The sequence below is a fragment of the Urocitellus parryii genome, chromosome 4, assembly GCF_045843805.1.
Source record: "Urocitellus parryii isolate mUroPar1 chromosome 4, mUroPar1.hap1, whole genome shotgun sequence".
Taxonomy (NCBI): Eukaryota; Metazoa; Chordata; class Mammalia; order Rodentia; family Sciuridae; genus Urocitellus; species Urocitellus parryii.
In genome coordinates, this window is record NC_135534.1 from 207759461 (window position 1) to 207786483 (window position 27023).

Consider the following 27023-nt stretch of genomic DNA (forward strand, 5'->3'; position numbering starts at 1 on the left):
CGGTTCCAACCCAGTTCCATCCCTCCCTGCCTGATAGGAGACTATAAGACTACAGACTAGCCATGGCTAGGCGTTTCCAGCCTGTAGCTTATTTCCATAACAGGAATGAGATTAAATGCACAAAGGGGAAGTTTCCCTAGGAAGAGAAACATCCAATTCCTCTATTGTCTTTCACTTTTCCCCCCAACTTACTCAAGAATGTATGAGCACCTCTTAAGTAGCCAGTGCTTGTTATTCTTGAGTTTTGGAATAGGTTATTTTCCTCTTGCCTGAAATAATGGCTTGTGTGTGCACACTGACTGGCATCAGCCTTGACTGTAACTTCAGGCTAACCTACTAATACAAACCACAGTTATTTTTCTTGAACGATCATAGGATTTCTTTACTTTAAAAAATTCTATAAATATAATTTCAAATATGTAATACTAATAACGTATGTACTGAATTGCTTCACTTCGTAAATTTATTTTTTTACAAAGCCTCAAGTTTATGAACTTCAGGATTAAAGAAAGGGGTGAAATCAAGTTTCAGGCCTGTTGAATCATCTGCAAGGTGCTATGAAATTTGCTGACTTCATCTGATTTACACTGTCTGAGAGGGGCATCAAAGGCCTGAAGGCCTCTCCTACTATGTCTGGGACTCCTAATCACACCTTCCCTAGCAGAAGGCTTTGCAGCCTCTGCCCACACACTCCATACAGCCCAGGAGGCAGCCTATTCTGCTCCTGACCAATCCCAGGATTAGGAAACTCTTTGCGCCCTCAGGAAAGATCTGCCTCTTTGAGCATCCACAAGCTGAGGATGTGCTCTGAGACACACAGGGCTCCTGTGCTCCATTCCTCAAGCAGAGTGGCTTTCCATGACTTACAACTCCCTCCTCCCTCTTTGAACTAAATATTCCTAGTAGTATCTAATCTTTAGAAACCTTATCTCCTGATCACGCTTCATTTAACCCATCAACATCTCTCTAAAAGCAAGCACAATCATAGGTTTTTCCACTGCTCTGAGGCTAAAAGTGAAAATCCGCAGTGAGATCCACGCAGCCTCCAGAACATGGCCTCAGCCAACGTCAGTAGCTTCAGCCTCACCCTCTGCCATCCTGGCTTTCTTGATTCCCAGGACATGCCATGCGTCTTCCCTCCTCTAGGCCCAGCACCTGCTATTCCCACCAGGGGGACTCCAACCTGCCTTCTGGCTGGCTACAGTGCTCACCTGCCCTACCTTGGGAAGCACCTTTCCTGCCCCCGCTGTGCTCCATTGGGCAAAAGTTCCAGGATCCTGACTCTCCAGCACCCTGACTCTCCTTTGTGGTGCTCAGCACAATAACAAGCAAAGCACCTTGTCTGGTGCCTGCCTGCCTGCCTACTAGGCTGCAAACTTCCTAGGGAAAGGCCCAGCTTGTCCTGTACAACACTGCCAGCCCTGCATGGCCCATGCCTGACACAAAGTCAGCACTCGACAAACACCTGTGAGGCAATTTTGTGACTGACACGAAATGGAGTATGCCCTTCACATATCTGGACACTGCTGCCATTGCTAGCTCTTCTCCCCAGCAACCATAACATACCCACTCATTAGTTGTCAATTATCTTGATTTTGAACATACAAAGTTCCAAGATTAGCCAAGACCCTGAGGAAGTCACAGACAAGTAGAAGATAAGTGTCAAACCATAAATTCAAATCCATGTTACTATAACAGAGGACACTAACAAGGCCTATGGCAAAGGGAGGGAGGAAAGAAATCAGGGACTTATTCTGAGGTGGCGTTTGAGCAGAGGGAACAGGGGCATAACAGATCTACTAAAAATTAGCCGTACAACATTAAGCTACTTCCCTGAGTCTGTTCCTGTGCCTGTGAAAGGCAGGAACTATGGGAGGTGATCTATAGGGCCTGCCTAGCCCTGTGAGCCTGCGGTACCATGTCCTTGGTATTAATAAACACACCGAGTAGTCACTATATGCCAGGCAGTACATGATGCACTCACATGAATTAATTATTATTTATTAATACAGGCAATGGTATCACCTTATTTTAAAATGAGAACACTCAGAGAGTGAGGTAATTTGTCCCAGGATCACTGAGGGAACCAGGCTTTGTGCCAGCATTATGATTCTACATACTGATGAAATGCTATAATGGGACTTATTGAACTGAACCCTGCTTGGCCATAAAACATGTAATTTAATTTCTAGAAGGATATATACCGAAATGTTAAAAGTTATCTCTCCGAGTTTGGCAATTATGAGTGCAGTTTTATCTTCTTTCTGAACTTCCTAAAATGAACTTGTATCAATTTAATAATCAGAAAGCAATTGGAAAGAAAATATCCCATGCAGTGTTAGGCATGGCAACATAACTTGAGCCTTTAAGATGCTTGCAAATTCGGCACATTGGCTACCCACCAGCAGACCTGGTCAGCAGGTGGATCACTCCCATTGGAGACACACATTAAAATGCAGATGCAGACCCCGCCACAGCTGATACCTGTCCCTGCTTCTCAGTTAATCCCATTTGAAACAGTGATTAAAGCAATCAAAAACTAGATACTGTTTAGTCAATTCACTCAAAGTTTTCGGGCTTGGTCTATATTAGTTCTTCCTTTGTATTAGTAAGTGCTTTCTATGTATCTGTTACTAGACTTGTATGTGATACAAGCAAACCTACTGACTTCCTTGTGTAGCAATCTATTATCCAAAATGTGACAATATGATTTTTTTTTTTAGCACTGGCACTTAGTAGGTGCCCCTGTGGGTCAATACGTAGAGTCTCAAGCTCTTCTCTATATTCCTCCTCCTACAGACTCAGCTGTACCAGTGGCTAGCTGATGACTGCGTGCTCCCGATCATCTAAATCTTAAGAGTTTGTTGTTACACACTCAAGAAAAGGGAAGAATAAAATATCACCAAATAGAACCCAGACGGGGGGTGTTAGCTGGTGCAAGTCTGTTCACATGTGAAGAACTTCGTCCTCGACACTGCTGGGCTGAACCCACTCATGCAACTGACTTTTCAGTGGAATCACGAATTGCTTTGTAGGAATAACCCCCCAAAACCCAAAAAAACAAACAAACAAAAAACAAAGCCCCAAACCCGTCGAGTCCCTCCTGCTCTTCTGCAATCGGAGACCGCACCGGCCTCCGCCCCGCGGTGCTCCTTCCCGGGGGCCACAGCGGCCGGCCGCTGAGCTCAGGCGCCGCCCGCAGCCAACCCGCCGCGGTCCCTTCACTCACCATCCGCGCCCTCCCGGCGGCCTCCATGGCAGGCGCGCGACACGTGGGCGGCCGGGCCGCCACCGCCCCTTCCGGGTCCGGGCACCGAGCACGCGGCGGCGCAGGGGCCGAGCGCGGCCGGGGAGCGACGGAGACGCTCGGGGTGCCGCCGCGCTCCGAGCTCGCGGCTCCGACGCAGCCCGCGTGGCCAGCCCGCGGCGAGGTCCCCGAGGGCCCGGCCGGCCGCCGGCAGCGGGAGGCTCGAGGCGGCCGCAGGCTCGCGCGGTTTCCAGACAGGCAGTGTTGTGGCCGCCCGGCAGGGCTGGTCGCCTGGCAACGCGGGGTCCTTCCTGGCTCGGCGGCGCTCGCGGCCTGAGCGGAGGAGGCCGCAGCGGAGGGCGCTGGGGGCGGTGGCCGCGCGGCGGGGGCGGCCGCGGGGCGGCGACGCGGGCTGCGCGCGCCGGGAGCCGACCTCTGCGCGGAGGGGACATGAACGCGGCCGACAAGGCCCGGCTGGGGCCCGCGGTCGACGGGGCCGCGCCGCCCGAGGACGAGGAGGGCGAGGGGGGCGGGAAGGACCCGGCGGCGGACGCGGCCCCCGGGCCCAGCGCCTCGTTCCGCCTCATGGTGACTCGGCGGGAACCGGCCGTGAAGCTGCAGTACGCGGTGAGCGGCCTGGAGCCGCTGGCCTGGTCGGAGGACCACCGCGTGTCGGTGTCCACGGCCCGCAGCATCGCCGTGCTGGAGCTCATCTGCGACGTGCACAACCCGGGCCAGGACCTGGTGATCCACCGCACCTCGGTGCCCGCCCCTCTCAACAGCTGCCTGCTCAAAGTAAGTGCGCCCGGCGGGGTCGCCGCGCGTCCCGAGCGCGCGGGGGGCGCCTCTCGCACGGCCTCGCAGGCCGAGGGGGAGGGTCGCCGCCGCCTGGGAGAACTCGAGCTGGCCCGCGGCTGGGCCCCCGCCGGGTCCCGCGGCCCTGGCTTCGCCCCTGCTTCTGGCGGGCTGCTGGCGCTGATTGCCCTCCGCGGTGCTCCCGAGACTCCACCCCCTGTTGACCCAACCCCGGACCTGCCCCTAGCTTTGCTCCTATTGTCTGGGCCCGGCTCCCCGAGGCCCTGGGCTGGCTTTGTTTACTGTGTCGCGTCCTCTCGGGCCGCTTTTGCTTTGGAGAAGAAAAACTGGTCCTTTCCATTGTATTACTGGTTCATCGGTTTTGCTGTGAATGATCCTTATGTCACACCTGGGGCCCAAAGGTAAACACTGGTTCTCGGGGTTTACACTCTAGTTTTTCTTTACTAGCTGATAATCTTTGGGAGGTGCAATGCAAAAGCCTCTGGAAACAGATGCAGTGCTTAAACTTTCAAGTCCAAGGTCTCTGTATAAACTTGGTACTTTCAGCTTCTTAAAACCTAAGTTCACCTCAACTTCAGTAGAGTTTCTAAAGTTTTGTTGTTTGTTTTGTTTTTTTAATATTTTTTTTTTTTTAGTTTTCGGCGGACACAACATCTTTGTTTGTATGTGGTGCTGAGGATGGAACCCGGCCGCACGCAATGAGCCACATCCCCAGCCCCAAGTTTTATTGTTTAATCAGGTTTTTAATAGTAAGACTTTTACTTTGTTTTACTTTGTTCATTTTAGTGGCTTAGAAATATGAAAACTTAAAACATGAATGATGTGACTCTACTTTGTGTACAACCAGAGACATGAAAAATTGTGCTTTGTTTGTATAATATGAATTGAATTGCATTCTGCTGTCAGCTATAATAAATCAGAATAAATTAAAAAAAGAAATATGAAAACTTCCTTGTCCCTTTACAGATTTTTGTGTTCTTAAGTACAGTAAGCGTCCTGTCAAAGTGTATTATATAGTTATTCACCACTGATTGAGTAAGTGCCTGCCCTCATGGAGCTGAGATTCGTTGGCTGGTTATGAACAAATAATAATGCAGTAACAGGTAGTGATACCCACCATAAAGATCACATCCACAAACAGAGATGGGATAATTGGAAAGTAAAGTTTTACTGAACTCTGGACAGCCATTCTGAGTCTGAGTCACTCACTGTAGGTAGAGTGGCAGTAGCCTTTATTGCTTTTTAGCAAACTTAATTCAAGTTTCAAACACAACTTGAGTGTGAATATGAAGATATCCTTAAATCCTTGGGATATTTTAAATTTGACTCATCTTGCCACATTGGACATTTGCCACCACTGTTTAAATAGTACCAGGAAATCCTTCTTTAGCCCTCTCATGATTTGATAGAGAGCTGACATGAAGAGGCCTCATGGGATAAAACTGGCGTAATGGTAAGGATGTAACAGTCCATCAGCACTTTGATGGCTCAACCCATTGATGATCCCTGCAGACTTAAATCTACTCAGTGTTGTCCAACTTTGCTTTTGTTCTGACCCAAATGACAGGCAGTCTGCAACCTGGATCACAGTTACAGTGTGTAGCACTCCTACGCTCAGACACATGCTGAGCCCTTTTTAGGCTTTTGCTGATTCTGTTATTTAGATTATGAATTTCTTTTAGGAAAATCTGCAGATATTTAACAGTTCAAACATTTATGACCAGCCTATTTCTAAGTTATTTTCTTGGGTGCTGACATTTTAAGAAACCTATAATTTTCAGTGGCTCAGGAGGTTGAAACAGTAGGATCACAAGTTCGAAGCCAGCCTCTGCAACTTAGTGAAATCCTAAGGCAACTTAAGGAGATCCTATCTCAAAATAAAAAGGTCTGGGGTTGTAGCTCAGAGTTAGTGTTCCTGGGTTAAATCCCTGGTACAAACAAATAAAATCCTATTATTTAGAGGACCTTCCAATGCTTCCTGTCAAATAATGGAAACTGGGTCATCCCAAGGTTCCTATGGATACCCAGCCTGAGGTCATCCCCACACACCTTCCCATACCCACCTCTCACCAAGTTACCTCTGAAGAAGAGTTAGGAACCCCCAGAATACATCTCTTACTCCGAAGATGTCCCACATTCTCCCTTGAATATGTACTCCTTCCTTTACTAAGTAAATCTCTATGCCTCTACAGACACATGTTGAAATTTTTGTCACCTTCATTAAGCTCTCCACTTGTCCTGAGTTGAGGCCCCCTTCTTCAAAAACTCCTCAAGATCCTTCTCCAGTGACATCTCTTCCCTAGTGACAGCACCACTTTGTATGTACCCTACATTTTACATACTTATATTAGGTCTCATTAACAGTCACTTAATCCTCAGAGAATACTAAAAATAATCTTCATTACAATGTTTATCAAACACTAATGTGTATTACATATTTTGATTTAGTTAAATTTCTGAGACATGTGTTATTATTTTGTAAATGAGAAAATTAAGACCAAAAGGTTTAAACAATTTGCACACAGTCGTGGAACTGGAGTATAATGGAACGAGCATTTGAACATGAAGTATGGGATCATGGTTCAGATTTCATTCTGGTGTGCTTTGTTTTGGTGTGTTTCATTGTATCTACCCATGTAGCCACCTACAGCTCCTTTCATTGGGATTTCTAGTCTGTGGCTGTCCATGGGTCTATAAGATGTCCAAGAAATTATCTTAAATGTGTTTCTAAAATCAAGATGTGCTGCCTAAAACACTGTTTCCAGAGTGTTCTTTAGGATGACAACTCCCCCGAAAGGTCCTACTTTAAATTTTTATTTTTTATTTTTGGCTAACTCTAGTTAAACAAGTCTGTACTTTGAAAGTAGGAATGATATGTAATGTTTTGTATTTCCAAAGCTATTTGGACATAGAACTGTTTTTCAAGAAGCAGTTTAGGGGGGTAGTGTTCTGTGAATCACTTTAGGAAAAGTTAGCCAACTAATTCATTAGGTGGGCAACTTTTATCTGGCAGTGTTAGCAGGAAGGAGAAAAAGACTCGTCCAGTTATCTCTTGCTAGTTTCTAATGATTGCTACTGCATCATGCACTCACTGTTCATTTGTTAATATGCTGACAAATTTTATTCCTAATCAGGCTTATTAGCTTGCCTGTGTTCATCATTTGGGGAATCTTCTTAGACTATTGTTGCACTCTGGTTTTCTGACAGGTCTCCAGTTGTCTAAGCTTTACCCAGAATGCAGCTTGTAGTTCTGAGTTAATGTTTTCCAAGTTCTTTTTGTGTTCCAGAGTGTAATTCTTCTGTGCTTGGGGACCTACTTAAAGTGGCTTTTATTATATTCATATATGCCTGAGACTTGAACTCTTTTAGTCATGTTTTGCCCTTTCAAGTTTGAAGATCAGTCTCTATTAATAAGGAGATTGACACTAAAGAATTGCAAGATGCTACTTTCTTTCTCTCTCCATTTCTCTTAAGAAATCCTTATGCTTACAGCATAACAAACCGTCTTTTGGTTCACCTCTGCTTTTTCTGGCTATTTCATGGCTTCAAATCAACTTTTTTATAGTTTTTGTTTTGTCATTTACCTCTTCCTCCACGTTTAATATCCCCTTAAAAGTCTTTATAAAGAACTTGCCATCATACCGGTAGTCGTTGTTAGTGTGTTATGTATGGACCTAGAGAAGGGAGAGGTGAATGATAGCTAGAATGATCTCGGAAGGCCTCCTAGAATCAGGCCTGGTAAGCTGGGTGGGATTTGGATAGGGGACGGACTAGGCAAGGGGTCAAAGTGAAGCAGTGGAGGGAATGTTCAAGAACTAGAGGCAGAGTAGTCTGATTGGAGCCATCTTACTGTATAGCATGAGAGCAGTTGGTGTCAGCCCTCAGGGTAGTTCACAAATTAGGGTTTGTATTGTAAGGGTATTATAAAAATTCTAGTATCTAATTGTATCAAAGATGAATATGGATACATATTTTATAAGTTTTTAGCACCTGTACTGTTCTGTGACAAGCTCAGCTAAGGACTCCATTCTCTCTTAAGAATCAGCTACATTTTGTTGCTTTTGTCAAGAAGCATATGGGAACCAGTCTGTGAATAATGACATTTATTCTGGCCCTTAAAAAACAATTACTGTGGGGCTGGGATCATGGCTCAGTGGTAGAGTGCTTGAGGCACTAGGTTCGATTCTCAGTACCGCATATAAATAAATTAATAAAATAAAGGTCCATCAACAAGTAAAAAAAATTAAAATTAAAAAAAATTACTGAGGCTGGAGTTGTGGCTCTGTGGTAGAGCGATTACCTAGCACATGGGAGGTGCTGGGTTCAATTCTCGGTACTACAAAAAAAAAAGAATGAATTAAAAGTATTGTGTCCGGGGCTCACCCTGGTAGCGCACTCACCTGGCATGTGCGGGGTGCTGGGTTCGATCCTCAGCACCACATAAAAATAAAATAAAGATGTTATGTCCACTGAAAACTAAAAATAAATATTAAAAAAAAAGAAAAATGTATTGTGTCCAACTACGACTAAAAAATAAAAAATAATTGCTATTTCCTTATGTAAATACTCAGTCTTTGGACATGATCTTTTAAATGTGTTTAATGCCAAAATTAATGGACTTGACATCAAATTATTATGTATGTTATCATAAATACTCAGTTAATACAAGTGAACATTTATCTGATAGTTTCTGTTTCTCTTATTTTCAGGTTGGCTCAAAATCAGAAGTTGCTGAGTGCAAGGAGAAATTTGCCAGCTCCAAAGACCCCACCATCAGCCAGACTTTCATGTTGGACAGGGTGTTCAACCCTGAGGGGAAGGCCTTGCCACCAATGAGAGGGTTCAAATACACCAGCTGGTCTCCCATGGGTTGTGATGCAAATGGCAGGTGCCTCTTGGCAGCGCTGACCATGGACAATCGCCTGACTGTCCAGGTGAACCTCAATAGACTCCAGTGGGTCCAGCTGGTTGATCTGACTGAGATTTACGGAGAGCGTCTCTATGAGACCAGTTACAGGCTCTCTAAAAATGAGGCTCCAGAGGGAAATCTCGGGGATTTTGCCGAATTTCAGAGGAGGCACAGCATGCAGACCCCAGTCAGAATGGAGTGGTCGGGCATCTGCACCACTCAGCAGGTCAAGCACAACAATGAGTGCCGGGACGTGGGCAGTGTGCTCCTGGCTGTCCTCTTTGAGAACGGTAACATTGCTGTGTGGCAATTTCAGCTGCCCTTTGTAGGAAAGGAGTCCATCTCCTCATGCAACACGATCGAGTCTGGAATCAGCTCCCCTAGTGTTTTATTCTGGTGGGAATATGAGCACAATAATCGGAAAATGAGTGGCCTTATTGTGGGGAGCGCTTTTGGACCTGTAAAAATTCTCCCTGTCAATCTCAAAGCAGTCAAGGGCTACTTCACCTTGAGGCAGCCTGTTGTCTTATGGAAAGAAATGGACCAGTTGCCTGTGCACAGCATTAAGTGCGTGCCGCTTTATCACCCCTACCAGAAGTGCAGCTGCAGCCTGGTGGTGGCTGCAAGAGGCTCCTACGTGTTTTGGTGTCTTCTTTTGATCTCCAAGGCAGGTCTGAATGTTCACAATTCCCACGTCACAGGCCTTCACTCCCTGCCCATTGTCTCCATGACTGCGGACAAACAGAACGGAACTGTGTACACTTGTTCCAGCGATGGGAAGGTGAGGCAGTTGATTCCCATCTTCACAGATGTCGCATTAAAGTTCGAGCATCAGTTAATTAAACTCTCAGATGTGTTTGGCTCAGTGAGGACTCATGGGATAGCAGTGAGCCCGTGTGGTGCGTATCTGGCCATCATCACAACTGAGGGCATGGTCAATGGCCTTCATCCTGTCAACAAAAATTATCAGGTCCAGTTTGTTACTCTCAAAACCTTTGAGGAGGCAGCTGCTCAGCTCCTGGAGTCTTCAGTGCAGAACCTCTTTAAGCAGGTGGATTTAATAGACCTAGTACGCTGGAAAATTTTAAAAGATAAACATATCCCTCAGTTTTTACATGAAGCTTTGGAAAAAAAGATCGAAAGCAGTGGAGTCACCTATTTTTGGCGTTTTAAGCTTTTTCTCCTGAGGATTTTATACCAGTCAATGCAGAAAACTCCTTCAGAAGCCTTATGGAAACCTGCCCATGAAGACTCAAAAATCTTGATCGTTGACTCTCCTGGGATGGGCAATGCAGAGGATGAGCAGCAAGAAGAAGGCACCTCTTCCAGGCAGGTGACTAAGCCAGGCCTGCAGGAGAGGAGCAGAGAGGGCGAAGCAGAGGAGCCCACAGACGACTCACTGCCCCCATCGGGAGACGGTGGAGGCCACGAGGCAGTGGAGGAGAAGCTCCTTGAGATCCAAGGGAAAATCGAGGCTGTGGAGATGCATCTGACCAGGGAGCACATGAAGCGCGTCCTAGGGGAAGTGTACCTGCACACCTGGATCACGGAGAACACCAGCATCCCCACCAGAGGGCTCTGCAACTTTCTAATGTCTGACGAAGAGTACGAGGACAGAACAGCTCGGGTAGGTGTTTCCCAAAACTGTCACGTCTGCTTCCTTTCTGAGAGAGACGTGGCAGATTGGGTCGCTAGAGCTAAGCTTTCATGTTGGCACTTTGTAGGTAATTGATTGGCATGAGGTTAGGGAAACAAAGAGGAAATAGGGGTTAAATGCAAGGACACTTTCTTAGTACACAAAGAATGTTGGGTTCTTCCTTATGGTGGCCTGGGCTGGGGCACAGGGCTTGCCAGAGGAGCTTTCCAGGCTGTGGATGAGCTTGGGGAGGCTGTGTGAGCAGAGAGCAGTGTGGTGGAGGTTCCATGCCTTGCTCCCTGCCCATCCTGTTTTATACAAGTTCTAGGTAGGGGGCACATTTTTGGTTTTAAAGGACTTAAAGAGGCCTTCTGGTTTTGCCAAAACACACAAAGGAAACATAATATTTTATTTTTACAAAAACTGAGTATTTTTCTTGTCACTGGAACAGTCTTCAGTGTTATATAAAACATGTTCTGTAGCATTTGGGGTCCCTGAGAGAACACCAGGATCCCAAGCCTGGGGACACTGCATACTCTCTGTTCCTCTTAAGGGACCCTGTGCAGGTAGCCATTCTGAGGGTTCTGAAAACTCCCTACAGAAGAGAAATGTGCCTTTGTCACCCAGATGTCTCCGCCAGGGAAGCATCCTAGCAGCTAGCATCTGCTGAGATACCAAAGAACGCAGCTCCGAGGAGCACGCTGTGTGCACAGGTGTTCAGAACCACAGCCTGGCCTTTTGCTCTGAAGACTAGCACTATTCTCACTGCCTCAAGTCTCATTTAACAAGTATTATTTGAAAACAGAAAATTCAAGTATCTTCATCCTTAATGTTAAATCATTCAGAAATCACTCATTACATTTTCTTGCTGGCAGTGACACTTATCCTTCCTGAAACGACTGCCAAGATGTCTGCAGTGACCCTCAGAGTGGCCAAGGTGCGCTGGTCATGTAACTGACTTTTCTACTTTAAAAGTCAGCTTTTAAGTAGTGTTTCCTTATGTTTCAATTGCCTGGGAAAGTGTTCTGGTTGTCATCAAGTCATGGGACTGACTCGAGGGTCATTGAGATGGCAAAAGCGTTGTGGAGAATGAGTAATGAAGTTCGTTCTTATTAGTTTATAATTCTGGTTTAGATGCTGTGTGGACTTGGGAAGCTGTGTCCAGCTGGTTGGTTCCAGCAAAGCCAGTCTGAAAAATGGAAAGATTATACCTACCTGGCTATACCAACTGCATTCTGACTGCAGACAGTGCACTCTGCGTCTTAAAATCTTAACTGTGTACTTCAGTTGAAGGCCTTTTTAGTTGAAGGTCTGGGCTGGGCTGTAGCTCAATGTCTGAGTGTTTGCACCATGGGCCAAGAAGAAAATCCTCCCTCCTGGGATGTTGCTCTTACCAGTGGTCATGAACCACCTCTGAGATTCCTGCCTGGCAGGCTGTGCTTTTCAACCTTTCGTTTATTATCACCTTCCCCTGGAGTGTTCTTTTTTTCCTGATTATTCCTGCCCATGGAATGTTAATATGACAGATATATTGTTTGTTTACATGATATATTTGTGTGTGTGTGTGTGTGTGTATATATATATATGTGTGTGTGTGTGTGTATATATATATATATACACACACACACACACACACACACTTGAATACTTAAGATTAATGCTGGGCATGGTGACACACGTCTGTAATCCCAGTGGCTCAGGAGACTGAGGCAGGAGAATTGTAGGTTCAAAGCCAGCTCAGCAATTTAGTGAAACTGTAAGCAATTTAATGAAATCCTGTCTCAAAAAAAATTAAAAGGCTGGGGATGTGGTTCAGTGGTTAAGTGCCTGGGTTCATCCCTGGTAACAAAACAAAACAAAAAAAAATTTTTTTTAAGGATATTTTGTCCCCCAAGAACCAATATTTGTCTTTCATGAAGAACTATGAGCCCCGTTGAGAGTGAGTCAGATGAAATAGTTGGGCTTTATGATGGAAGCCACGGAGAGCACCGCACAGTAGTCTTAGGTACATCTGCACTGCAGGAACTCTGGGCTGGCTTGACATGTCTATGACTGGTCCTAAGTTAGATCCTTTTTGTTTTTTTGGTAGTTCTGGAGACTGAACCAGGGCCTCTTACATGCTATGCAAGCAGTTTGCTACTGAGCTACTTTGAAATTTAAGTGAACTAATTTTAGTGAATTAATCCAAAATCTTACAGATTCTTCACAAGAAGTATAAATGGATTCAAAATTTGGAAAGGCACTATGCTAGTTAGAAAAGGTGGTTCTAAAGGGTTGGCACGTCCTGTGCTTCCCAATGAGGTAGAAGAGAGGTTTTGTTTCATTTTTTTCCCAGTAAAATGATGGCTGGGCCGTGGTGCATGCCTGTAATCCCAGCTAAGAGCAGGAAGGACTCCAGGTTCCAGGCCAGCCTAAGCGACTTAGTGAGATCCTGTCTCAAAATAAAAGAGCTGGGGATTATGGCTCAGGGGTGGAGTGCTTCCCTGACATGTGTTGGGTTTAACCCCCAACACCCCAAAAAGGGAAGAAAAGAAGAAAATAATGAAGTGGATTTGTGTTTTTCAGATTTTGTTTTGAAGAGTGTGATCTTAACAGTAGAGGGAAGCAAAGCTAGAGGAGGGCAAGGCCTAGCGTGCCGCTGCCCCCCCCCCCATCTCACTCTGCTTCCTGCCCTCCCAAGGTGCATCTTGCCACGCCTCTGCAGCGGGTGTCTGGACCTCAGAGGCAGGCTGCCTGACTGGCTCAGCCGTGGATCTTGGGCCATCAGAAGGAAAATTATTTTTTAATCCTGACTCTTGTACTCGTAAGCCTTTCTCAAAGGGTAGACGTTTGTAGAGTTCTATAAAGTTGGCAGTATCACTCAATATTTTGTATGGAGGTTAATGTCAAAACATTATTAATAACCGCAAAATCCTTGCTTCAGACAGGAGCAACTAAAGCAAGGCAAGTAGTGTGAGTTTGGTCCTCACAGTTTTTCCCGTAATGGTCCTGGTTCACCCTGTGGTCACAAGGTGCCTGAATGTGTTTGTTTTATTCAGTCAGTTGACATGTCCAAGGTCCAGCTTTCCTGTCCGACAGCAAGCCTGGCTAGTGTGGAAGTGCAGAGTCCCATTCAGCCCTGTGTGGCTGTCTCCTCATAACAGGTTTTGCTCCAGGACACCTGCAACCATTGCTGACCGCTGACCACTTTGTCTCGCTAGGTGCTGATCGGACACATCTCAAAGAAGATGAACAAACAGACTTTCCCTGAACACTGCAGCTTGTGTAAAGAGATCTTGCCGTTCACAGATCGCAAGCAGGCCGTCTGCTCTAATGGGCACATCTGGCTCCGGTAAGCCGGTATCTCACCTCTGCTCTTGCTCATTTCTCAGTGTTGTGTAGCGTGAGCCACTGTGGCCAAGAGTAGGTGACCTCATTACGTGTCGCCCACCACTACATTAGAGGAGATCTGCAGTCTGAAGCCTGGTGTGGACTCCTCCTCAGTCTGACTGGAGCAGGACCTTGAAGGACAGACTTGCTGCCTGGTTTATAGAGGCTTCCAGTTTGCTTTGGTTGTACTGTTTTTCTGTAAAGTAGTGGGAAGTTCCTAAAGGAATTATTACAAAATGTTGTCTGTTGAATGGATGAGTTTATGTGTGCTCCTGGACACATTTTTTATTTGTTGAATTTATGATGAAAGGTAGAAGCCTTTCTCCTCCCATCCTCATAGTCTATACCAACTGTGAGCCTCTTGGACAGTCCTTGCTTCCTCACCTGGCTCTCCCCTGCTCTTCTCCTCCTCCCCTCCATGTGGGTCTGGGGCCTGTCCTCCTCTCAGCCTCCTGGAGGCCCGCACCCCAGCCATGACTGGGGAGCTTATGTCTCTGGCCTCCCTCTGGACCTGGGGCCTCACTGCTGCTCGGCCTCTCAGGGGTGTTGCAAGCGCTTCACACGGCCCAGCCTCGTCTCACTGCTCCGTCTCTGCCCTGTCTCTGGCCCACAGATCGTAGCTGTCTCCCCTGGTCTTGCCGCCTGCCTCCCTGCCTCGACAGTCTTCTCAGCCTAGTCGTCACTCTGATCCTGTCCACACATGGTCAGCTCCTGCAGCCCTCTGAACAAACTGTTCTGATGTGCAGGGCTGATTCCTTTCAGTGACTCGAGTGCTCCACACACCAGGGCCCTCCTCCCCACCTCCTCGCTTTGACCTCTCTGTCGCTCTCTGCATTCCAGGTGACCTGGACTCTTTGCTCAGGTTCGTGAGGGACACCTGCTCTGGCTCTTTGTGGGGCTGACCCCTCCACCTGTAGGCTCTTCCAGCAGATACCATGTGCCTTCCTCAGAAGTCCCCTTCTCGGCCCTCCGACTCACTGGCTAAAGTTGTAGTGCCTGCTGACCCCCTTTCCTCCCGCGTTTGGCACCCTCTTCCCGCCTTGCTTCCTCCTCCATGGTCACTGTTATGTGGCATGTTACGTTTGTCTACTTCTTCTCTCTCCTGTGGACAGGGAAACTCCATGAGGACAGGGACTTTGGTGTTTTGATCACAGCTCTTTCTGAAACTGTGCCTGGTGTGTGGAGGCCCTCAGTAGACACTAATTGAGGGGCTGTTAGAGCCTGCCAACTGGCCACCAGGCTGCGTGCTGCACGTGTTGTCAGCATTGGTACCGCTGCCCCGTGTGTAACAGCGCTAGGGTTCTCCGTGTGTGAACGCTGTGTGATTTATTCCTTCATTGGAAGGTGTCTTTTTGTTTTTGTTTTGTTTTGTTCTGATTCTGATTTTACTCTTCGGACTTTGGTTTTTCTTCTTTCTTTTTTTCTTTTTTTTTTAAATTTCTTCAGAATATGAAACAAGCTTATGGTAGACTTTCGGTTTACAGTAAAAAGAACATTTCTTGAGCACTGACAACCTTGCAGGCACAGTCTCAGCAGTGATGTGTCTTACATCACTGTACCTCCTAAAAACCCCACGCAGGAGATGCCACGTTGTTCACATCTATAGACAAGACACTGCGTTGCAAGAGTGAGTGAATTTGCCCGTCACACCAGTGGTTTGTGGCAGAGCTCAGAGCCTGGCCTGCTGGCTCTAGAGTCCACGTGTGACCTCTGTGTGTCAACCCCTCCTAGGTGCACTCTTTCACAAAAGTTGTTTTCCATTTTGTTGATTAAAGTAGTGCTAAAGTACCTCAGCATGGTCTCTCTCCATGAGGTTGGGTGCTAGCTTCTCTCAGGTGGGCTGTTCCACCCTATGATCAGGTCTTCACTCCAGGTGAATCTGCTTGAAGCCCCTTTCCCTAACCCTCTCCTGTTTGTATTCCCAGCTCCCTAATCGCTCAGAGAAAACTACGGACTTTGGGGAGACGACCTCCAGGGCCCACCTGCACCCTTGACCACCTCATGGCCTCCACTTGCCCCTTTGGCCTGGTCTTGGTAGATGCTTGGTGAGGACCTGTTGGGTGGAATTGAATCATTGGTGCCCTTCGGGTTTTCCTCATAGCTGTCAGGTTTTTAAAGATAGTGCTTCTACCTAAGCCTAGCAGTGACTAACAAGAATGACCTTCCGTGTAATAGTGTGCTCAATTATTTTTTAACATAATAAGAATTGAGAATAGTCAGGGATGACAGATTAAATCCTCCCAGTGCTGCAGTCACACAGCACCTGCAGTGAGTATCTGGCCTGGAGGCAGTGTGTCTCTGGTCAGTAACATGACAGGCCACTTCCTTCTTGCTAAGTGCGGGTGATGCAGGTTTGCCCTGTGGGGACACTAGGGTAGGGCGCGTTGTTGCCATAACCCTGCTGGAGCTGCCCTCAGCCCCTGCCGCCTTCCCAGTGTTGGTGGGACCCAGGCTCACCCCTGCCCTGACAGTACAATCGCTCTTCTCTCAGGTGCTTCTTAACCTACCAGTCCTGCCAGAGCTTGATATACAGACGGTGTTTGCTCCATGACAGCATCGCTCGGCACCCAGCCCCAGAAGGTGAGTGCTTTCCCATCCAGGGGGCAAGGAGGTGTGGGTGGGCAGTGTGCTAGTGCTAGCACCCCACATCATGGCTGGGTTGGGCTCCACACTGCTGTGTCCGTTGTCAGGGACAGAGCAGGCTCCGGCCGCTTCACAGTGTTGCTGTGAAGCCAGAACTGATTAGGAAATGGTCCCTGGAGTGTGTGTTGTTAAGTGCACACTGCCTTTACTTCGAGCAAAGTGGATCTTGGCTGCTGCTCTGTCACTGCGGACTGACCAGGGTTTGTAGAATGTTGGAAACTTAAGCCCAAAGAGTAGGGTGCTTTGTCTAGGGACACATGGTCATTGCAAAACTGGGGCCAGAATGTGGTCTTGATGCTGCTGTGCAGCACGCATCCTGTTTGGGCCTGCTCTAGGCTGGTGCTTGACGCCTCTCATCTTCCTTCTGCAGATCCTGACTGGATTAAGAGGTTGCTGCAGAGCCCCTGTCCTTTCTGTGATTCTCCTGTCTTCTGAATGCAGTAGTGGAGGGCAGAAGGGCGTGAGCTGTGGAACATTCCAGAGCATGGGAAGCCGTGCGCTGGAGGAAGCCGACTGCGTGGAGAGGTGCTCTTCCTAACTGTCGCCAGGGCCTCTCTGGGAGGGCAGCGCACACCATCTCCAGGACTAAAAGATATCTTTCAAGTGACTGAAGGCTTAGTGTCATTTTGAGATGAACGTGGTCCCCCAGCTCCTTACCCAATGAGGAACGTTTACTTTCAAGTGTCTTGATGAAAACAGTTTGAACAAAAAATTGTCCTATGGAATGTAGGAACCTGGTGGTCTCTGGTAGAGAATCGTGTGAGGGCCTTTTGGGCTGAGTTAGGTCTTATCCTTTTTTGGTCTGAGGCGGCCCATGGCTCTAGAGGGCTTGAATAGCCTGGTCCGTGCATTCCACGCACCAACAGACATTAAAAGTATTAAAACAATGTGTGGGCTGATGTTTTGCTCCCAGTGCATAGCTGCAGATCTGTGTCCAGTTGACTCTTGTTTCTCATGCATATGGATAACATTTTCCTTTAAAATTTTATATTTTTAAGAAGTTGAAGCCAAGACTGAATCAGTTTTAATGTATCACACAATCAGTGATGTTCGAAGCCAACAGTTGTGACGTGTTTCTGATCGTCTCCGTATCATCAGATTTGCTGATCCTGCTCCTTAACATATGTGAGGGTGACAGTGCCCGCTTCACCCATCTGTGCAACCTGGGTTGAGATGCTGTGCAAAGAGGAAAAATGCTTTCTTCTTTGGAAAATTGGAACTTAAGTATTTTTAATGTCAACATTGCTGGATAGTGACTGAGGAGGAGTCTGTCCAGGGAGTTCTGGAGAGAGGGCAGTGAGGGCTCTAGTGCCATAGATGTGTGCAGCCGAGTTGAGCAGAGCCTGGGATTCCTGCTCTGCAGAGCTCCTTGGAGTTTGGAATATCGGTATTTGTAGTCTGAAGAGATGTCACGTTTCATGTCTCTATTAATTGCGCTTAATAGACATTCTGGAATCACAGTGTTCCTGGGTTTTTAGAGTAAGTACCCTAGGGATCGGTGCTGATTAACTGGACTGCACTTTGAAGTAGTGCATAGCTCTGGAAGGTCAGATGGGAACTCAAAATACGAACTCTTCACTCTTATTTTGTGAGATTTTTTTGTTTTGATTTTTTGTTGTTGTTGTTGTTTTGCCTTTATTTTGACTTGGTCTCCTGCTTGTATTTTGTATCCTCAGTGAAAGACATTTTGCCTCACTCAGAAATTGTGTCTGCCTTTGGCTGCTGTGGACGAGACAGCCACGCCTGTGCTGATCTCCTCCCGCAGGCCCCTCCAGCACTGCCCCAGCACTGCCCCAGAGTGTCTTGTTCTGTTCAAGGGCTTGCTTTGTCTCTTAGGCTTAATCATATATTTGCTGGACTCTTTTTTTTTCTTTAAATATGCTTTTTAGGTGGACACAGTTCCTTTATTTTATTTTTATGTGGTGCTGAGGTTCGAACCCAGGGCCTCACGTGTGCTAGGCAAGAGCTCTGCCACTGAGCCCCAGCCCCAGCCCCTGCCCCTATTTGCTGGACTCTTCTGCTTTTTTTTTTTTTTTTTCATTTTGGTGGTGATTTTAAGCATCATGTTTGTCCAGACTTGAGGGACCAGCTTGTTAAATCGGTGTTCATGGTGGGGAACCCAGCAGCATGGTGGACATGCATGGCACAGGTCAGAGTGGTAGAGAAGCACTGGTGCCTGCAGCTGTCCAGTTCACAGGGCATGTGACGTGAGCGTGGTGAGCACTGGAGGACAGTGCAGCTATGGTCATCAGGCATCCTAGGTTTCACCTGGTTCTTTGCTGCAGACTAGAGTCATAGGAATTTGTATTTGTTTTTGTTTCTGTTTCTTGGTACTGGGGATTGAACCCAGGGGCACTTAACCACTGAGCCACATCCCAGCCCTTTTTTGTATTTTAGAGACAGGGCCTCACTAAGTTCCTGAAGCTGGCTTTGAACTCACAATCCTCCTGCCTTAGCCTCCTGAGCTGCAGGGATAATGTGTGTGCCACTGTGCCCGACTCTAGGAATTTGTTCTTTATTGGGGAATTTTATGCTGCTGCCACTAAAAACTTACTTTAAGTTTTTATTTAAAGCAGTTGTGCATTTTCGAGAAAATTTAACTACTGCGATAACTAAAAAGGATATTAGAATTTAGTATGTGTCTGTAAAAATAAATGTGGCAACTGATTTCCTAGACGAGGTTCTCTGCAGGGTCATGGCCCAGGTCCAGGCTCTGCCCGGTGTCCACATGCCCAGTAGGAAGGTCCTCTCCCACCCTTTCCCCCAGCCACAGTGCTGAGCAGACAAGAGACTTGGGGTTAATGGCAGCCTCACAAACAGTTGGAGTTTCGGCGTTGGAGTGGTGATCCGTGCAGCCTTGGAAAGTGGGAGTGGCAAGGGGCTGCTGCTGGCCCCTTCCACTTAAACTTCGCTCCCTCTTTGGACCTTCCTAAAATTTGCCGGGGCTGTTCTGGTGGCTTTCAAGTTGGTTTTTGCTGTACCTGTAATAACCGTGTCAGGAATGGGAGGGAGACCAGCTGCCCTGCAGTTGAAGTGCAGGAGTCAGGTGCTGCACAGTGAGACCTTCGAAGCCACGGCACGTTTCCGGAGTCCGACTTCCATGTGTGTGTCACCTGTGCCTGGGTTAATTTGTTCCTGTTACTCTACATAAGAAATGTTTAGCTTGTTACGCTGGAAATTCATGCTGAAGTCCTCTTGTGTCCATACCCAGACTTCAGGCTTTTCCACTGCTGTTAAATCTGTCAAAACTACCAATTATTTCTCAGTGTTGGGAGTTATTGGAACCCTGGCCAAGCTCATGGTTTGAGAGTCACCTTCTGCTTCGGCCTCCGGGAAGTTTTGAGGATATTGATGTTGAAGCATGCATTTGGACTTATTAGCAGGTTTAAGAGGTTAATCAGGTTGAAAGAATGTTGAAGGTTGACAGTTAAATATTGGAACATGGTTTTGATTACGAGGTATCAGGTGAAGTGCTGGAGGGCAGGATGGCGGCCCTGGTTAGGCTGGCGTTGGCCACAAGGCCTGGAGCAGACGCAGGAGTCAGTGTCGTCAGTCAGTCCCCCTTTCTGCCCCCGACCTCTCTTGCTTTCCATTCCTTTAGTTCCCTCAGCTGTAGGATATGTTCAGAGGTAAAATTTCTTTTTTGAAAGAAGAATGGATGAGGGAAAAAGTTTTCTAACTGCTCAGCCACGGGGTGGGGCTCCCTTCCCGAAAGAAACTGTCGTTGTGCTTTCTGAAGGTGACAGTGTTAGTTGTTAACAACAGGGTGAGTTGTGTCTGGTTTTCCTCAACGTATACTTCCTGGTCAGAGAGTCCAGAGGCTGGGCTGGGCTGTGGGATGCAGGATCAGGCCACTACCACCACCCGTTCCCCTGCCTCCCAGCCCATATTTTTCTTCCCCAGCAGAAATTCTGGCTCTGCTGACCGAGCAGGTCGTGCTCAGTCACACCCTGCAGCCAGCCAGGTGGACAGCAGCTCTGCCGTCAGCGACCTGTGCTCTCCGAGCCTGCAGGACTCCCATGGCTCCTGACCACCGCATCCTCGCCCGGCCTTTCCCCTTGGCTGTCGGGTTGAAGGGTGCAGCTGAGGCAGACGGCTCTGGTCTTCAGTGAAGGCAGCAGTGGCCGCTCAGAGCTCAGGCCGTCTCAGGGCTCTCACAGCTCCTAGACGCGGAGCTCCTCTTTCTGGAGGCTAAGAGAGTCTTGGCAGTGACCTCTGCTGCGGGCCTGGTGATGTGTCTGCTGCTCAGCCTGAATCCAGAGCACATGGAACTGTCCTTAAAGGGACGCAGCGTTGCGTCCATAGGAAGCACTGGATCCCTGTCCTGGCGCCCAGCAGGGTTATCCTGAGCTTGAGGGCTGTCCCACAGCGCCCACCCGCCCAGCAACAGGCAGTATCAGGAGGCGCTGGCCAGGTTGTCTTGGGGGACGGCGCAGCTTCACGTCTGCTGCTGTGCTGTGTTCCATGGTACGGTGGCCACGGGCCAGTCTAGCAGAGGAATGGGGTTTCCATGGCATCTGCCCCTCTGGTATGGAGGCGTCTGTCCCTGCTGCTCCCTGTCCCTCCTTCCTGACTGTGGGTGGGGGGCTCGTCTGTGGCTCCAGGGAGAGGACACCCAGGTCGAGGCCCCCAGCAGCCTCCGAGGACTTGTTCATTCTTCTCAAGAAAGACTTGAGATGGGGAAAAGGTGTCGCTCTCCCATGAAATTGTCACAGTGTGGCAGCCTGGTGGAAGTTCTGTACATGGGTTGGAGAAAACCCTCAGCGCCCTGAATCTCATCCCGAATCCCTGTTAATCTCACACAGAAACAGGTGCTGGGAGGCGGCCAGGACGGCGGTGTGAGTGGCTGCAGCAGATCTGGGTCCTTGCCCTCTCAGCCAGCTGACATGAGGGTCGTAGGTTCACGGCGAGCGCTCTGCCCCCCTCCCCACCACTCCCTTTCTCTGTCTCTGGGGTACTAATGCAAAATTAAATGCAAAATGTCGATGAATTATGTCTTTTTCAAGGCTTTGACTCAGATTTGTACTTTGATATATGAAAGTGAATATCAAGCTTGTTTGTACGGAAATAAGACTGTATATAAAAGTGAGTCTGTGTTGTGTATAGTGACATATATTTTATGTTTACCCAACGCTGTGCTAAACTTTGTGCTTGGCTTTGAATTATATGTATATTTACACCTGACTTTTTTTAAATAAAAAGGAAGATTTAAAGGTCATGGAAAGATCTTTTTTTTTTTTTTAATTGTTACCATCTAGTCATATGGTATGTCTTAGACTGTTAGTGTTTAAATAAAAAACTTTATTTTGCTTGGAATAACTCCAGATCAGAGAACCCACTGCCTTCTCCTTGTGTTTCTGCAGCTGGCCTCACTTGAGGCCACAGGCTCCTGGGCAGGTGCTCTGATGGCGCTCGTCCTGCGTGTCCAGCACCTTGTGGCCGTGTGGAAGGCGGGCAGAGCTCCCCCGGGGCTCACTGGCTCTGCCCGGGGGAAGCAGGCTGTGCCACCTCCTTCGCTTTCCTCAGCTTGCTTTTCCTGCAGGTAATGTAACCAGCCCTGAGCTCTTATCTAAGATTAGGGCTGAGGCTTCTGGGGAAATTATAGAGAAAAAGAAATGGAGATTTGGAGAGACTCCCATCAGCATCCAACCCTGTGGAGCGATCTTATTTTCGCTATTATTAAAAGTAAGGGGAAGGGATCCTCAGCTTCTATACCTATTAGTTGGTTGGCCGTTGATACAGTTAATGAAAGACAATTGAATTTTAGCTCTTACTCAGTTTGGACCCCCTCGTTTGTTTGTGTGATTTAGTACTTAAAGTCCAATGAAGTTTCTGTGAATATGTAGTGCTGTACATAATGGCAGCTTCATAAATGTGAAATAACCTCAAATATGTGGTGTTTGTACATGCATAGCCACTAGTGTTGTTATTTTGGCCACTTTTTTATTCAAAATAAATAACAAATATTTGTATATGTGTGTCTCTTTGATGGGGTTCATGGGGTCTGTAGCAAGCTGAGCCACCTCTTTAGGCCTGATCACCTCTAGCCAGGCTAAGCACAGGCAAAGGCAGAGGAGAGGGAAAGAACAGCTGGGGAGATGTTGGGGACACCACTAGCAAGAGCCTCAGTGTCAATTTGATGTGTCTTTAAGTTTTATTCCAGAAAAAGTCTGAGGAATGTAAGGGGAAAGGACAGATTCAGGGCTGGACGCTTTCGTAGCATTATGTGCTATTTGCAAGCCTGGAGGGTGTGCCAGCATCTGAGCTGCTCCTTGTCTGTACTGGGGGGTGGGGGCAGTGTCCCCTCCTGCTTCATCTGTGCCCCTCAGACCAGAAGGACCTGTTAAAACACAGACAGTGGGCCCGGCATGGTGGCACACACCTGTGATCTCAGTGACTTGGGAGGCTGAGGCAGAAGGATTGCAAATTCCAGGCCAGCCTCAGCAATTTGGCAATATCCTAAGCAACTTGTGAGATCCTGTCACAAAATAAAAAATCCGAAGGGCTGGGGATGTAGCTCAGTGGTCATGTAGTCCCCAGAACCCAAAATATTAAAATACCACCCTAGAATTCCTGATTCTGTGGGTCCTCAGAGCCTGGGATCTGGCACTCCACGCTTTCCTGCTGAGCACCCGAGGTGCCTGTCGCAGTCACGTGGGGAGTGTTGGTCCGTACCAGTGCGGTCTCTGTGTCGTTGCCCTCTCACTGTGTCAGGAGCACAGCAAGGTGGACCACGGTCCTGGATCCTTCCTCACTGAATCTTGCTCATCTCCCTCTTCCCCAGATTCACCTTCAGATGGCATGCTCATCCCCCATCATGGGTAGCCTTTCCCCTGCCCTGTCCCACTCCCCTCACTTCTTTGGGTCACCTCCTAAATAAACTATCTGCATCCAAGTCCCCATTTCATGACGTGGAGAGGGAGTGTTAGACCACTGGTCCCACAGGCAGCCCGGGGAGCTTTTAGGTCTGGATTCTGGACCCTGTTTCCTGGCTAGTCAGTGGCAGCTGGTCCCACAGAGCTGCTGCGCAGTCCTGGGAATGCAGGCTGAGCGCCTGGCACGACCTCCGAGACCCAGGTGGGTTCTTGATGAGACACTGAGATCCAGAGTGGGGATCTTTGGGTGGATGCTCTTGAAAACTGAATCCGAATTCCTTTCAATCCCACTGGCCAGCAGATGAGGTTCCCTCCCCTGCAGGAAGGAGAGGATCTCCCCTCACCTGGAGACCTCTACCAAGTCCATCGTAACCCTCCCCTCTTTCCTCGAGGTCAGTTACTCAGCTCACTGGGAGTTGGGGCTAAGTGCTGAGAACGCAGGGCTGGGTGAGGTGGCCATCTGTCCACACCGAGGTGCTTGCTGTGATGGCTTCACATAGGCAAGGACCCCTATGGCTTGCCCTGGATAACAGTGGCCTGCTCACAGAAGCTCAGCCTCTGTGTCCCTTGCTTCAGTGGTTAGGATGCCCCTCTGCATCCACAGCATTGAGGGAGGGATGGGGACACTGATTAGAATGAAGGAGGCACACGTTGGAACTGCCACGGAAGAACCAGGGCTGGCTGCTGTTTCCCTGGAGAGACCAGAGTGTGCCACTGGCTAAGGCCCAGGTGAACACTGGAGGCAATGGGAAGCCATTGTGTCGGGATCAACAGCAGGTTAGTTCTGATGAGCCAAGGGTGGGACTTCCTCATGTCCGTGACAACAGGACTACAGAATGACAAAAGCCAGTGGTGGGCCCTCAATCACTGCTAAAGAAAGGCGGCTGTGGCTGCTGCCCCAGCAGAACAACTGCAGCGGGCTCTGACCTGGCCAAAAGGCCGCAGTGTTCCTAGGGGCAAGGAACGTGGGTGGACAGTGAGACCAATGTCCTACCTTTTTAGCCAAAAAGGACCTGTTTCTGCTTATCTTGGCAGGTTTTTGATTCTTCAGTTTTGGAGGGTAGCTTTTCTGGATATAGCCATCTTGGTTGACATTTTCTTTTAGAACTTGGAACACATTGTTCCAGCCCTCCTGGCTTTTAGAGTTTGTGCTGAGAAATCGGAGTCCTGATTGGCTTACCACGGAATGTAACATGACATTTTTCCATTAAGGCTTTTAAAATTCTATCCTTGTTCTGTATGTTAGACGTTTTAATTATAATGTGTCGTGAGTAGGTTCTTTTTGGATATTGTCTATTTGGAGTTCTGAGTGCCTCCTGTACCTGGATGTCCATCTCATTCTCAAAGTTTGGAAATTTTTCCATTTTTATTTCCCTAAAAAGGTTAGTCATTCCGTTAGCCTGCGTCTCACAACCCTCTTCAGTTCCAGTGATTCTTGAGTTTGGTCTCTTAATGTTGTGCCAGAGTTCTTGTATCTCTGATCATGGTTACTTATTTTCTTTTCTTCAATGCTGTCTGAATGTTTAAGGCTGGCCACTCTGTCTTCCAGCTCTGAGATTCTGTCTTCAGCATGGGCTACTCTATTAGACTTCCAGCTGAACGTTTTCTTTTATTTATTGTGTCTTTCATTTCCAAGATTTCTATTTGGTTCTTTTTTAATATCCTGCCTCCTTATTGAATTTCTGATTCATATCCTATACTGACTTCCTTAATTCATTTAGTTGCTTTTCTGTGTTCTCTTGGAATTCATTGATCATTTTTATACTCCTTCTTTTGAATTCTTTATCTGATATTTCATCCACTTCAATATCTTTGGAGTCTGCTGCTGGTGAATTATGAGCTTTAGGAGGCGTTGTGCTACCTTGTCTGTTTGCATTTCTGGTGCTCCTGTGTTGGGCTGGTGCATCTATTGGGATGAGTTTCTCTTCCACTGTTAGTGTGGGCCTTTTCAGGACTCAGTCTTCTCTTGCCTGAGTGTCCTAGAATGATCTGTGCTGAGACACCCTAATAGGTGTGATAGCCACAGCCTTGTGTGTGTTCTGTTTTTGCTCTAGGAGTGGATATCCATGGTGAGGCTCCAGGGCCCATTCTGGCTGTCCCTACTTGGACCTGGTCATTAGCCAGTTTTCCTCTTCTGTGGTTTTTTGTCTCTGTCTTTGACTGAGTTTAGTTCCATAGCACAATCTCGGCCTTGTGAACCTGTAGTGTCCCTGTGGATTTGCAGGCAGCTGGGCTTCTCAGCTCCACTTGACCCAGGGGTCTAGGAGGCTGAAGCTGCCCTTGCCTGTGTTTGCCTTCTCCCCAGCAACCTCCCAATGTCTCCCTGGATTTTTCTCACGAAGCACTCTCCTATTCGCTAATCCTCTCCCCAAGAAAACTGGCACACACCAAATGACTTCTCAAACATATCTGTTGAAAGTGGCTAGAACGTTTTCATTCATTCCCCCTCCATTATATATAATGATGGAATTTCTGTCTTCTGGTGTCTTGTGGCTTTGTAGAGAGAGCAAAGTTATTGCTGCAAACAAGCTGCTGACCCTGGGGTGGGCCCTGGTACAACAACCTCTCCCAGGTGCAGAGTCGGGGAACAGATGGGTACTTCCCACCTGGGCCTTAGGCAGGCCCGCACTTCTGGTTTTTCCTCTCCACCTGGAGATCAGTGGAAGGTCTTGCTGTTTCTAGAATAACAGAGCAGGTGCCTCAGTAGTTATTTATATGTAAATCTGGGGTCAGCTCCTCATTCTGGTCTCTTGGCCCAGGGCCAGTGGGAAAAAATTCACAAAGGAAGAATGAGCCTGTTGGGAACAGCCGGCTGGACACCCAGGCAGCCTAAGGAGCGGTCTAGGCTCAGGACAAGTGGAGGCTGTGAAGCTTGACCTCTGGCCCAGGGAAGGGCCACAGCCAGACTGGTTGTGTAGTGGCGGAGGCTCCTGGGCAGCTGGTGAAAACTTGAGGAGTGTTTTACTGAAGAAGGAAGAACTTTGTGGTTTACTGCAGGAACCTCAAGCCCGGCTCTTTGGCACGTGCTGGTGTCCAGGCCTGACCCTCTGAGCCTCTGTGCTTGCCAGCAGGTGTGGTAATTGGTCCAGACCCCAGTGAGGGCCTTGTCTCTGTCACCTGCTATAGCCCCAGAAAAACGGGGCTTCAGGCCTAGCAGGAGTTTGGTTGGTATTTGTGAAATGTGTGAACCTGAGAACCGAAAGATTCGGTAACGTGTTTTTCAGCTCTACTTGATGGTGACAGCTTAAATGATGACCTTGAGGTCAGGAGTGGACAAGGGGTCCTTTTTTAAATGCGTGGGGAGCCAGGCATAGTGGTGCACACCTGTAATCCCAGGCTCATGAAGCTAAGGCAGGAGGATTGCAAATCCAAAGCCAACCTCAGCAACTTAGTGAGGCCCTAAGCAACTTAGCAAGACTCTGTCTCAAAAAATATAAAGGGCTGGGGGTGTGGCTCAGTGGTTGAGCCCCCCTGGGTTCAATCCCTGGTACTAAAAATAAAATAAACAAAATGCATGGGGCTTTGACC

General features: G+C 47.9%; 2 protein-coding genes across 5 annotated transcripts in view; one reads left to right on the forward strand and one right to left on the reverse strand.

Annotated features, from left to right (window-relative positions):
* The window catches only part of Ddx31 (DEAD-box helicase 31), a 60086-nt gene extending 56747 nt beyond the window's left edge, over window positions 1-3339 (reverse strand). For all 3 annotated transcript variants that reach the window (XR_013343459.1, XM_026395539.2, XM_077797168.1), the window contains exon 1: window positions 3230-3339. Coding sequence is in view for 2 of the 3 variants with exons in the window: in XM_026395539.2 (XP_026251324.2) it covers window positions 3230-3256 (27 nt within the window). In the remaining variant the exon portion in view is untranslated. The remainder of the gene's footprint in view (window positions 1-3229) is intronic.
* Window positions 3340-3662: 323 nt separating this feature from the next.
* Gtf3c4 (general transcription factor IIIC subunit 4) lies at window positions 3663-22494 on the forward strand. Of its 2 annotated transcripts, XR_013343458.1 has the most exons (6): window positions 3663-4042; window positions 8773-10599; window positions 13809-13939; window positions 16469-16557; window positions 16991-17145; window positions 21984-22494. XR_013343458.1 is itself a non-coding variant. In XM_077797167.1 (5 exons), the coding sequence occupies exons 1-5, from the start codon at window positions 3698-3700 to the stop codon at window positions 17053-17055; spliced, it is 2457 nt and encodes an 818-aa protein (XP_077653293.1). In that variant the 5' UTR covers window positions 3663-3697; the 3' UTR covers window positions 17056-21974. The 2 variants fall into 2 exon arrangements, 1 of the variants encoding a protein (XP_077653293.1); XM_077797167.1 differs by lacking the exon at window positions 21984-22494 and having other exon boundaries at window positions 16991-21974.
* Window positions 22495-27023: the final 4529 nt, after the last annotated feature.

Coding starts and splice junctions, on each gene's coding strand:
- Gtf3c4 (XM_077797167.1), top strand. CDS start 3,698: ATGAACGCGGCCGACAAGGCCCGGCTGGGGCCCGCGGTCGACGGGGCC. Junction 4,043..8,772: donor TCAACAGCTGCCTGCTCAAA/GTAAGTGCGCCC, acceptor TCTTATTTTCAG/GTTGGCTCAAAATCAGAAGT. Junction 10,600..13,808: donor ACGAGGACAGAACAGCTCGG/GTAGGTGTTTCC, acceptor TTGTCTCGCTAG/GTGCTGATCGGACACATCTC.